A 13,913-nucleotide genomic window follows, 5' to 3' on the forward strand; every position below is an offset into this window, starting at 1 on the left:
TCCACTGTTTCCAGACACACCAACAAGTTTGTCAAGAATTTTCAGCCTCACTGTGTCTTCAGTCAGCCTGTCCTCACTCTTGTGAGGGCCATTTAATGTCCCCACTACTTCCAAGGTACGGAATCATACTCAAATATTAACACCTTCCAACTGCATGCTGTCAGTGGCCTAAAATGGAGCTTCCCTCACTTCCATTGACCGTTGAGTATTGGCTACTGCTGATGTAGCCAAGCACTCTTGCCCTTATGTTCTCTTCTTTTTATTTATCTTTTTTTTCCCTTCCAAAAAAGGGGTAGAACTATCTTCACCCTGTGCAATTTTCATGGGAAACAGAACTTGCTTGCAAATAAGAAGTGTTAATTAGTCACTGGCTACCATCAAATTCCTGTCATCCTTCCTTCAGTTTCACCTTAGAGGTGATCTACTGGCTGAATAATGTCTGGATCAGCAAAAAACAGAAGAGTTTTTATTGTGTGAACAGTTTTTATTGTTGTTTTTATCAGCTGTTCCTTGCTGGAGCAGGTTCATACCAGTAGGGCAGGATGGGAGACTTCCTGCTGTGTCCAGCTCCAGTAATGCCACCTCACAAAGGTATTGCTACAGCATGGTACGAAACATCTCACTTCTGAGGCTTTCCAAATTGTCTCAGAGGCTGTCAGCAGAGATTATTCCAGCCGGAGTTAACCATGGGCCCTTCCAGTTCCTTAAGGTTTATGTAAGACACAAGCTTAAGGACAAAAGCAAAGTATTCTAATAAATAAACAGTCTGTCGATCACAAACTTGAAAATATAATTTGAAAGGGAGTGGACAAGACAATGCAGATTTAAACTGAAATCTGACATTGGAGTTGCTAATTGGTAGCTTCAATATTTCAATTAATTTGGAGGATTCTGACATGCCCTGTTATCTCCTCACTCCATATATCCCTTCTGTTGCACGGTAGGAGCCCTATTCCATTTCTTATCTTCTCTCTTATCTTTTTCCCTAAATGTTAATCAATGTAAAACCAGCACAAGCCCCAATTCAAATTCCTTTCTTTTCTCATTCATCTCCCTTGTTCATGTCAAGTTAAGCCAATGCAGGTGTAGGGACTACAGCCTTTCTCTCTTCTTTGAGATGGAAGGCTTGTTACTAGCCCTGAGCTCGTTGCCTAGTACCTCAGCTGGCTAGAAAAATTAGGTTCAAAATACTTAATTTCCAAAGTCAGTAAAGAACCCTTGTTGATTATCAATTTCTCTCAACACAAGATTTACATCTGATACCTAAACATTCCAAAAACATGTCAGAAAAACACTTCTCAGAAGTGTTCATGAATCAGAAAACTAAAACATTAGCATTTTTTGACTGTTTTACTTTCAAAACACAGACGTCTCTTTCAAGGAACAAAACATGAAGAAACTTTGCACCCAAAGCTTCCTGTTCTTTGTAATTCTATCAGTGCTTTCTTAGAAAATGGCAATTATAGTTCTTTTTACTTTTTGCCTCAATGAAGTATGATGTCACTCTCTGTATTAGTGTAAAGCCTCACAAAGTAAGCCCAGACCAGGATGTGCTCCCCCCACATGTACAAGTCTCAGTTGCATCAAGAAAAACACTCATGTTTTACATCCCAGACTGTCTTAGCACACAGGCTCTGTGGTGAGGCCTTCAAGAAAACACAAATGTGCATTTTTATACACAAGCTTTGAATCTACAAGAAATATTGCAAGAAAGAACTGTAATACAATTTTCCGTCCTGATTCTTTCTGGAAGAATCTCAGAAAAGCAAGCATAAATGTTCTTTGAAAATTGTAAGAAATATGACTTCTTCCTCTAATTTTCTACAGAAGCCATCTTACAGTGGCATGATGGAGTCCCAGTAATAATGTTTCTGTTCTCCAAATTTGTATCTAACAACCTTTCAAAGATTAATATAATATTTCAAAAAATATCGAATAATGTTATTAATGGTGCACTAGATAATAAATAAGTACACAACTAACAAGGAAGAATCCAAATGGATAAACATAGATAATGCTCTCATGCCTAGTTGCTAGTTAAAACAACTATATAACATTTATCTAATTTATGTAATTTTGTATTTTAAATAAGTATATTGCTTTCTCCAGAGTAGATATTTGGCAGTTCCAGTCAAACAGTATCTTGCTAGGCAAACCAAACTTCTGATACAAACCAGGAACATAAAAATGTTTAAAGCAGAAGTCATATCACACCACCTGGAAGGGCCAGAAATGGTCCACGGACAATCATGCAAATCATGCAAATAATGCAAATAATGCAAATCATGCAAATCATGCAAATCATGCAAATCATGCAATAGCAGAGGCAATTTTAGCATTTGATAAATGTATTACTGCTTGCTCTAGTCTCAGCTGAAAATTCTCTCTCATTGCATCTGCAGCACTATAAATGCAAATCTGTCAAGGACACTGTACTTAGAGCGACTCAGCTCTCCTTGGGATGCAGAAATCCAAGGGGAAATTACCAAGCCCACATGCAGTTAAGTTATGAAAGACCTATGAAACACACAATACAAATATAGATATAGATACAGATTAAGCACATTTGAAAGAAGTCCACCATGGGCCCTTAATCGTGTATATGTGATTTCCCATTTAGGAAGTATTTAAAAAGATGGATTCTATGATCTAGGAAAAGATAATAGAATTGTAGAATGATGGACTACCAGGTTGAGAGGGACCTCAAGGATCATCAGATCCTTTCTTGACAAACCTATGTTGAGAGAAGAATCTGTGTCCTTTCTGTAGCCTTCCCCAAACATCCAGCAGTGGCCACTGTCATGGGCAGAAGAGGAATCTCTCTTGGCCTGACACTATACTGATGTCTGTGTTCTCATGATCTTATCCATGAATCTTTTTCTTTACTGGAGGGCCCTGTACTGATATTCTTTAAAGTGTATTCTGCATCAAAAGAGACGTTTTATTTGCATGTATTCTATATATCTATACATTTTATGGGCCTTTGACTTAAGTTTTTTCTGCCTGTGCATCAGCTGTTTACTGGACTGTACACTTAGATATATTTTTAAGTTACAGGCTAATCAGTTTCCGTGTTGATGGTTTTTTTTTGTTTTTACACTTTGTGTGGATCAAAATTTTTAATATTTATATGGCCTCTTGTTGTGTCTGTATCTCATCCCTGTAGCTCTATGTAACACAGTGGACACTCAAAGATGTGAAAATGCTCCTGAACAGTGTTTTGTACATAATTAGCACATTTGTTCTTCAACATTGCTTCATATTATTCAGAGGACAAAATTATAAAGGTCCTTGTAAAGAGGCTGAAAAATGCTTAACATAGGTTAATTTCAAAACTGAGTCATACTGTCTCCACTGATTAAAAATACAACCAAAGGGCAAAAAAGACAATTGTCTTTTCCTATATTTTCCTATATTTTTACTTGCAATCTGCAAGAGGGTACTTTTAAGTAATTAGGCAGGAGAACAGGCATAATTGGCCTGTTATGAATGATCTCATAAGCACATTATAAATGAAGGAATCACCACCAGCTTGGCTCAGGAATGGTTGCAACGAAGTTATATCAAGGCAGTGAGACAGGAAAAGGGAAAAGGAAAATGAAAGTAAGTGCTTTCTATTTGTTCAGCAGAGAAGAGAAAGGCAACAGTAGCACTGGAGAAAAAAACAAAACAAAACAAAACAAAACAAAAAAACCAACAACAAAAGACAATAAAAACCAATAACAACAAAAAAAAAAAAAACACAAAAAACAAGAGAAACAAGCTGAGAGCTCAGTGAGGGAAATGGCCAGCTTTACAAGTGCTTTTGAAACGAAACTTGGCTGCAAGTCAATTGGACCTCAAGCAAACAAATGAACAGAAAAGTGCAGATAGGTTTCAGTATAGATAAAGGTGAGGCAGTGCAGATACAAAAGAGTCATTGAAATCTTGTGTACCTGATGCTGAGCTCAGCAGTGGCACTTGTGCTCGGGAAGATCTTAGTCACTGTTGCATCTCCTCTGAAATCAACGGCTCTGTGGGAGGCAGCAGAGAAAAAAAATCAACTTAAAGCTTAGTATCACCCAGAAACAAGGTAGATTTCATTACTCTGCTGGTCTCTGAAACTTTGGTAAGTGTGAGCAAACCCTGACTAGCGGTCCAGTTCAGGTATCCACATCTTGGCAGGACCTTACAGTTAAAGAAGTTATCCTTGTTTCTAAATGATCAAGGGTATGAAGCAGTTGCCTTACCAAGGAATGAAGGCTGTCATTTCTGACATGAAAAAGCTGGAAGGGGAAATCTGAGTAGGTAATAAATAAATAAACTGAATGTTGAATTATTATTCACCAAAATCAGCAATATTATTAGAAGGAACACTTTTTATAGGTAGGGTGTGAGTTAAAACTCATAAAATTTTTATGCAGCAATAGCATTTCTGGAATTGGAGACCACAGGGGTTTGTGGAGGTAGATTGTATCACAGAGTCAAAAAGAGATTTAGGCAACATCATGAGCAAGGGTCCACAACAGGTGCTGAAAGGGGCAGATGAAGATGTACTGTATAACATTCCTAATTTGGTGACTGTGAAGGCTGGAGGACCACAAGGACTAGGAGAAGGGACCATGGATAAGCCAGGCATATGTACAGCATGTCATTTTTCCAGGGAAAATATTGGCTGAGAAGACCTCCTACTCAATGCATATTATTATGGTCTTAAAACTATCTATTGGCTTCCTGTATAAAAAAACATGTTTTACCACTTGTCTTCTGGTATCCATACCAGATGCCATAGCCATGTGTTTGAGTGATGTGGAATGGTGCTGGAGTTCTCAGGTATGAAACAGCCTAAGAAAAAACAAATTAATTTTAGTACATGATGCTGGGATTGTACTGAAGAGCTTCCAAGGCTATGTTCCCAGTTTTGGCTCTGGCCCAGCCTTCCATCAGCTCCTTTGGAATGGGAGGTTTCCAACTAGTACAGATGATTTGCAACTGGTACTTCCTACCAGCTGCTCCCCTCTCCCTGCAGTTACACTAAGTAGAGGGTATTTGTGCAGTGTTTGAGATGCCCAGAGGAAGACAAATTTCCAGGGAATTTCGTATAGGGTATATTAGTTCAGAAAACATGTTTAGAAGTTTAACTTTAGATATCTCTAAGTCACAGTTCTCCAGCTATTGGAAAAGAGAAGTTTTCTACAGAGATGCAGATTCTCCAATATTTTAAGTTAGAATTTTTGAGAACTCAAAAACTGCATTTTGAGCAATGTTACTCACAGGACCTGTCACAAGACTAAGTCAGTTCTATTGTTATTTGAAGTGCTTCTGGTTCCTGCCTCTGTGCTGATGAAAGCTGAAATTGACCATTGCAAAATTATGAGAACAGGCTTATAAAAGTCCAGTTTACTCCCAAAATTATTTGTGTCTGTTGGTCTTGTTATCAAGGCACTTAATAACCAAATAATGGGGTCAAGTTACTGATATGCCTGACAGCCCAGTGCTGTTTGGGCGCTGCAACTTAACAAAGTAGCTCACTTTGGGCTAGGACTTGTCTGTCATTTTGGGCCAGTCCTAAGCAGTGGAGCATATTTGCACTTCTATTTTATTTTATTATTATTTTTTTTTTAATTTTACATTTGTTTTTAGACGATCACAGGATTCAGCCACGAGAGCCCGTGGGAATGTGACCCTTTGTTGCTGGCGGGCGGGCAGACCGGATCCCGAGGCCGGGACCTTTCAGCCCGTGATTGCTGGCGCCCATCCGCGCACAGGGCCGTTCCCCGCGGGACCGAGCCCCTTCAGCCCGGTGCCACCGGCGCGGGGCGGGCAAGGCAGAAGGGCGTTCCGAGGAGCTGTTCCTTGCTCGGGGCCGGTCCCTGCAGACCGGCGCTTTCCCGGCCGGCCGGGCCAGTTTCGTTTCCCGCTGGCTCCTCCTCCGCTGGCGCCACTTCGCTCTGCAGCTAGCCCGGCTTTCGGCTCCCGGCTCCGGCTCCCGGCTCTCTGATCCCGGATCGGGCTCCCGGCTCTCTGCTCCGGCTCCAGCTCTCTGCTCCCGGCTCCGGCTCTCCGCCCCCGGCTCCCAGCTCCGGCCGCGGGCCCGGCGATGCTGCGGCACTGCGCCCCGGGGTCACCGCGCTCCCGGCCCGTGGTGCGAGCCCTGCCGCCCTCCGGCAGCGCCCTCCGGCAGCGGCTGCGCCAGGTGAGCGCCGCGGGAGCAGAGCACACGGCTGGCTCCTCAGCACCGTGCGGCGGGGACGAGGGGCAAACGAAGGGAGGGCAGATTCTGACCAGATGTAAGGAGGAAGGTTTTTACGATGAGGGTGGTAAAATACCGGCGTAGGCTGCCCAGAGAGGCGATGGATGTCCCATCTCTTGAAACATTCCAGGTCAGGCTGGACAGGGCTCTAAGAGATCTGATCTAGTTTAGGATGGTCCAGGGCACTGAATTGGAGTCGGACTAGATGGCCTTTAAAGGTCCCTTCCGACCCAACACATTCTGTGATACCATGACCTCTCCTTGCAGTGTGCAGAACGGATCCCAGAGGCTGAAGCAGTACTCGACCTGCTGGAGAAATGTCCAGAGCACCAAAAAAAAGGAGGTTTTCCCGTCATAGTTTTTGAGGGGCTGGATGCCACGGGTAAGAGCAACGTGTGGTTGAAGAATCACAGATGAGAAATTGTTGAAAGGAGCATCTGCTATGTTTTATATTAGGCATAAGACTTTAAAATAATATAAAAAAAATCTCAGAAACCTGTGACAGATAAGAAATTAATAATTACAAATGCCAATCTGTCTTCTCTTGTAAAAGATTAGTGTATGCTAATTTGCATTCAGTGGTTTAATTCCTTACCTATGCAAATGAAAGAATACTGGACAGTTTTCAAATAAATAAACTAAAATAGTGTTGGTCTGGAAAATTGCCAGCAGTTTGTCTAAGAGAGAAATATTACTTGCCTCTGACTAGCTTTGTTTTTTAACTTGTCATTTAAAGAGAACTGAAAATCCTCATAAAAAGAAGGAATTGGATGACCAGCATGGCAACATTCACATAAATTGCAACCTAGAAAAATATTATGAATGAATATATAGGGAAATTAGAAATTAATATATAGGGAAGTTGCCATGAATATGTAGACAAATTGCCATGCACCTAATGCATTTAAAGGAGTGAAGACTTGAAAGCAGGCTAAATGAAGGGCTGGAAGGCCCAGAGAGCAGGAAGGGGAGTAATAATTCCTGCAACCAGACTCAGAATCATTTTCCACTGGAAACCTTATGACAAGATGCTCAGGTTACTTATTCAGATGTCAGAGCCTGTGCTCCTTATGAACAGACAGGAGAGTTTTTCAGTTTTTAAAACTCAGGTGTGTCTGGTAAACAATATAATGAATGTTTCCTTCTGTAAATGAAATGTAGGCAAAACCACAGTGACCCAGGCTGTTAAGGACACCCTGAATGGAGTTCTGCTGCGGTCCCCACCAGCCTGCATCAGCCAGTGGAGGACTGTATTTGATGATGAGCCAACACCCATTAAAAGAGCATTTTATGCTGCGGGTAACTACATTCTGGCTTCAGAGATAGCGAAAGCATCTACTCAGGCACCTGTGATCATAGACAGGTTTGTGTATTTAAGAAGCCTTCTTATAGCAGTGATATCATACAATTGTTCTATGTTACAAGCAGTCAGTGATTGTGTTTCTTCAGAGGTTTTGTTTTGGGTTTTTTTGTAGTTTGTTTAGGGTTTCTTTGGAAGCACTCTGCAGAAAGATAAATATTATATCTTCTAAAGATAACACTTATGATAACAATAAGATGGGGACCTTCAATCAGTGTAATACTCATAACTAGATTTAGGACACATGAAAATTGTTACATCTTCAGCTAGGAATAGTGGAGGCACAGATTGTGCATCCTGAGCTAAACCAGTGTTTTGTGACAAATCAGAAGAGACTGTGGGCTGCTGGTCATGGCTGTCTCTGAGATGTGTCTGAGATATGGGTGGATTGGAATGACTGAGTTTTAGGTACACTTACTCTTTGTGAATTTGAAGCCAGAAATATGCTTCCCAGTTTTTTGGGTTGGTTTGTGTTATTTCTGGTTTTCCCTAACTGTAGGCAGTCTACAATATTACTGTTAATAAAAAAGTCTAGATGTACTTTGAACCCTCTGGCTTATTTCAGTAGGTGTAGTGTAACCTCTTGCTACCACACACACACACACTCATATGTTGTTTGCATGTGAGTGCTATTTTCAACCACCCTCAAATCCACTGAGATCTATCAAACACAGTGCCTTGTAGTGGGGAGAATGTTAAATACAAGTGAAATTAGTAACATTAGTAATGCCTGGGTTCATTCACAATTTTGTGAAGATTGCATGTTCTCTACCAAATTTATTGCATTAAGTAGGATGGGAACCACAAAAAAGGGACTCAGAGTAAAGGATTTTGAGATATATTATAACTTTTTTGACCTGTCTCAATAGATAAGGATACTTTCTTTTGATAGCAGTATCTGAAACAGTGGTTACATAGTTTTAATTAATAGTTCACATTAACTCTGAACAGTGCACTGAGTATTATCATTGATAAGAAATTACAGATAGCACAGAACAGTTATTTGGATTTCCCTTCAAAGCCATGGTGTCACCTATCTCATCATTATTGGCTTGTAATAGTGCCAACTGTCTGCTATATTACTGAAGAATTAATGTTCTCTTTAAAATTTCTCTTTGTATTTTCCTGGCAGATACTGGCACAGCACAGCTGCCTACACAATTGCCACTGAAACAAGTGGGAAAGTCCAGGACCTTCCACCAGCTCAAGATGAGGTGTATCAGTGGCCTGAAGATCTGCTTAAACCTGACCTTGTTCTTCTCCTGACTGTTGACCCTGAAGAACGAGTCCGGAGACTTCAGCATCGGGGGCTGGAGAAAACAAAGGAGGAAGCTGAGTTGGAAGCTAACAGCTTGTTTCGCCAAAGGTACCCTTTAATGGGGAATAAGAGGCTGGAGGCAATCTTGGCTCCTGTGGGATCAATAACAAATGTGCCTCTCACATTATTGGGAAAAGAATTTCCTTTGTCTAAGCTTTTGTTTAGTTTTTGGTTTTTTTGGAAAGAATGCATGGCTTCCAGGGAGGGTAAATTCTGCCACTTCTAAATGAAAGTGTTTGAAAGATACAGATGTATAATTTAACTGTCCTGTAAAGGACCTTTGAGTTAAAATACTTCTATTTTGCTTTGCTGCTTTTATTTTAGCATCTTTCTTAGTGAGGTCATGAAGGAGATGAATTTAAAAGTTCCAGGACTGGGTGGCAAGAAGTGAAAACACACAGCTTCCCCAGGAAATTCTGGAATTGAGCTCAAGATTAATAGAATAAAATTTAAACATCCTCTTGTAGATGTATTTTGTTGTGCAAAGTGTGTCAGGTAGCCAATACATTCAATGGAGCCTTTAAAGTGATTAATCATACCACTCGTTTGGACCTCTGTGGTATAAACTTAAGTATCTAAAGCCTTTTGACATGAGATTGCTTCAGAACCCATGGACACTTTTTCTGGGCTATGAACTGGAAGCTAAATGAGATAGTTCAGAGCATCTCAAGCAGTACTGGGTACATTTACTTAAGTAACTGAATGGCACCCTAGGTATCCTGCTTCAGGATGGGCTGAATTGCTGTCTAGGCTCTGCCAAATGTATTGATTAGATCATCTTTGTCTAAGGTGAAAACTCAAATACCCAATGTTCATGTAGATACCTCAGCTGAGACACCTGAATATTGGTTTCCATATCTACAAGCAAGGCTGAAATCTACCTTTAGGCTTTTACATTTCTGGTGATGATAGACCTTAAAAATAGTTATTGGCAACAGCCAAAGTGGCTCTACAAAGGGGAGATTTTGCCTGAAAAATTCAACACTGGTGGTTGGGAAAGAACAACTGATGACATCTGGCTGGACTTCTGCAAAGTGTTTGACAGTGTCCCATCTGACATCCTCATCTTCAGGTTGGAGAGACATGGATTTGATCGATGGACCATTAAGTGAACAAAGACTTGTCTGGATGGCAGCACACAAGAGTTATCAGCTTATTGCCCACATGGGAACCAGTGACAAGTGGCGTCCCCTGGGGTGGCTACTGGGGCTGGTATTATCCAGCATCTTTTTGGCGACATGGACAGTGGAAGTGAGTGCACCCTCAGCAGATTTGCTGTGTGGTGCAGTGGACGTACTGGAGGGAAGGGATGCCATTCAGAGGGACCTGGACAGGCATGAGAGGTGGGCCTGTGCCAACCTCATGAAATTCAACGAAGGGAAGTACAGTGTCCTACACCTGGGTCATGACAACCCCAAGCACATCTACAGGTTGGATGGAGAAGTGACTGAGAGTGCTCTGCAGAGAAAGACTTGAGGGTGATGGCTGATAAAAAAACTCATCATGAGCTGGCAATGTGCACTCACAGCCCAGAATGCCAACTGTGTCCTGGGCTGCATCAAAAGCACGATGGCCAGCAGGTTGAAGGAAGGGATTCTCCTCCTATAGACTGCTCTTGTGAGATGCCACCTGGAGTACCGAATTCGGTGTTGGTGTCCCCAACATAAGGACATGGAACTGTTGGAGAAAGCTCAGAGGAGGGTCACAAAGTTGATAAGAGAACTGGAGCACCTCCTCTATGAAGACAAATTGAGAAAGGGGGGCTGTTCAGCCTGGAAAAGAGAAAGTTGAGTGGACACCCCTCTAGGTTCCTCATAGGAACCTTCCAGTATCTGAAGGGGCCTACAGGGAAAGCCAGAGAGGGACCCTTCATCAGGAACTATAGAGGTAGAACAAGGAGTAATGGATACCGATAGAAAGAGGGGAAATTTAGGCTAGGTATTAGGAAGAAATTTTTAACTATGAGAGTGGTGAGATACTGAAACAGGTTGCCCAGAGACACTGTGGTTGCCCCAACTCTGGCAGTGCTCAAAGTCAGGTTGGGTAAGGCCGTAAGCAACCTGATCTGGTGGGAGGTGTCCCTGCCCATGGTAGGAGGATTGGGACTAGATGATCTTTAAGATCCATTCAAGCCCCTTAACATTCTGTGATTCTGTGGTTTCTTAATTTTGACAGAAACTGTGTGGACACAGCTCATACAGTGGGACCTGCGGAGGGATGAGTTAGCTAGGGAACATACTGCCATTTAAGAGTCTTTTACATTTTAATTCTGTTACTTCATATTCATGTCAGAAAGCCTTTGGTTGTTTCTGCCTCTTAATTATGTCAATCTGAATATGAGAACATCCAGAATCTTCTTTGATTTGTCTTGTGAATTCTGTCCTGAATGGCATTATGGGAACATAGAAAATAATATTCACATCCTCATTCACACCCTTAACGACAAAATGTGGGAGAGTTCTGCTTTATGCTTATAGCTTAAATGAGGAAATTTTCATCCTGAATTTTATCCTGATATCAATCTGGTTAGTTGATCAGAAGAAGAGGTTGAATGATATGTCAACTCTGTAATCCAGTGAGTCAAAGCTGAGATCATTCAATGAATATAACTACACAATGCAATGCCATATAGTTCAGAGATGCCTTAGCAGAAACTGAAAAAAAATAATTCAGGCGCTAGAAGCAGACTGTCCACTCTACTTCTATACCTGACTGTATCCAGTGATTAGCTGTAAAGAAAGAAATACTTCATGCCATGCCATGTTAATTAGGCTGGAGCTCTGGGAATCAATGTCAATGAAACTATGTGCTTTGAGATTTACATTGTAATAGTTACTAATGGTTTGTTGCTCTTTGCAGTAGATTTCATTCTTAGCCTCAGATCCTCTATCCTCTGTCTCTGCAGTGTGAGCACTGTATTTGGAGACTGATGTCTAATTTCATTTCATATCCCTGCATTATGAAGTTTAATTTCTCTTGGTTTGTTTTAGAGTTGAAGAGTCATACAGAAGGATGGTGAATCCTGCATGCCAAGAGGTTGATGCCAGCCCCTCCAAAGAAGAGGTTCTCAAGACTGTTCTACAACTAATTAAGAAACACTGTGCTTTTTGAAAGCAACTTTTGTGTAGTAGCACTTAAAAGATACTTTTTATTGCCCCACTGGCTTTGGTACCTGAAAATGCACAGTGATTTTTGTCTCACAGAAATACTGAATATGGTTTTATTCTGACCACAGTAATCAGTGCAGGTTATCTGTTTTGTGGTTGCTATTGTACTTTTCTGTATAAGGCAAAATGCTACTCATGTCATTCAGCATTCTTAGTAAAAAAACAAACATACTGCAGTCCTGCATGAAGTACCTCAGAGTGCTCTCTGACACCAGGACATTTTGACATGCTATCATGTTGCATCTTCATCATCAGGAGAACCTGTTCCCCAATCCATTGTGTACCAAAATTTGCTACACTGCATCAGGAGCATTAGATGCCCAAGGAGAGGCTTATATATCATCAGCACTAAAACAATAAAATTATCATAACATTTAAGAACAGAAAATCCAGTGCCCAGTGTGGTGTTTCTTTGAAATAGAGGATGAGCAGCTGTTGCTATGATGGGCATCCTGGAAAAAAACCTGTTGTAAATGACTGCCAGTAAACACCAAGGGCTGTAAATAATAAAGTCCAAGTCTGTTTATATATGCAACTGAAATATCAATTATTTTCAGAGGGAAACCAGACAATGCCAGCAAAGGAGAAACAGAAACCTGAGGTGAACCCAAAATTAACAACTTATAAATGATCACCGAAATATTTTTTACAAAACCTTTTCTCTATCCAATTAATATTTGCTAATGAGAACTAGTATTCTTTTGAGAGAATGTAAAATGAAAAACCACAGAGATTCTGAGCAGTGGGTATGATTGCACCTTTTCAGTTAATCTTTTCTTTCTTGTGTGGGTGTTTGAACAGGCTGAATGGGAAAGGCTACATCAAGACTTCAGGTCTGCAAAGGCTTATTTTCACGTACATTAGTTTAACTATTGTTACTCTTAAGTGTAAAACTAAATATATGGATAAGCCTTTGTGAGGTCAGAAATAAAGCTGCATTTCCAGAAAAAAAGATCTGAAAATGTGAATTTGTTTTAAAACACTTTTACTTACTTTTCTGTTTTTAGCAAGTGCAATTATCAATGAATCCATCCTCTAAATAAAAATATACTTAGTACTGTATTTCCTATAACCGGTCTGTATTTACAATGTGATAGAAAGAAAAACTTCTAAAAATATATTTTATTCACACTGTTTAATGGTTTTAATGTTTTAATGGTTATTAATATTATTAATATATTGTATCATTTATGCATTCTATAAATTTATAAATTTTAGAAATAGATGCTGTTTTGTTTGGTATATTATTTGTATTTCAGCAGCCTTTGGATTTGCCATACATGCAGACTGAAAATGCATACTTGTAGGTGCTCCAATTATTTTAGAAATTATAAAGCGTTCAGTTTTTCAGTCCTGAATAGAGGAAATTCTTATATGGAAGACACTACTGCATATTAATGATCAGGGTGCAAATACGTGCCTGTCCTAAATATTGTGTAGCCTTAGCTTGTCCAGGTGAAGGATTACGCTGCCTGAGAAACGCCACCTGCCCTTTCTCCTTACACAGACTTCCACATGAAGCCAGACTTTCTGGGTTTTGATGCTGGGTTCTTAGAAGTGTAGGGTTGTCTTTGAAATGGTGCTGATAACGTATGCAAAAACTGACATCAGGCATTATTAATCACACAGATGTAGAATATATTCATAGTTTAAGTTTTTCTATAACCCAAAGCTAGTGATGCAGACTCGGAGAACAACAAAGCAAGGTAGACAAAACAAACATTTCCTTTCTCACATCTTTATTAGAATTAAAGGTCTGCAAGAAGCTGTGTGCCACATGCAGGATGTTAATGTGCAGAACCATACTTCCCATTTCTGTGGCATTTCTGCCAGATT

General features: G+C 40.5%; 1 protein-coding gene across 1 annotated transcript; it reads left to right on the forward strand.

Moving 5' to 3' along the window:
* Window positions 1–6,001: 6,001 nt before the first annotated feature.
* Window positions 6,002–13,210, forward strand: CMPK2 (cytidine/uridine monophosphate kinase 2). Its single transcript, XM_058835182.1, has 5 exons — window positions 6,002–6,175; window positions 6,500–6,614; window positions 7,394–7,595; window positions 8,725–8,958; window positions 11,901–13,210. The coding sequence occupies exons 1-5, from the start codon at window positions 6,080–6,082 to the stop codon at window positions 12,019–12,021; spliced, it is 768 nt and encodes a 255-aa protein (XP_058691165.1). The 5' UTR covers window positions 6,002–6,079; the 3' UTR covers window positions 12,022–13,210.
* Window positions 13,211–13,913: the final 703 nt, after the last annotated feature.

This window comes from Poecile atricapillus, chromosome 3 (assembly GCF_030490865.1).
Source record: "Poecile atricapillus isolate bPoeAtr1 chromosome 3, bPoeAtr1.hap1, whole genome shotgun sequence".
Classification (NCBI taxonomy): domain Eukaryota; kingdom Metazoa; phylum Chordata; class Aves; order Passeriformes; family Paridae; genus Poecile; species Poecile atricapillus.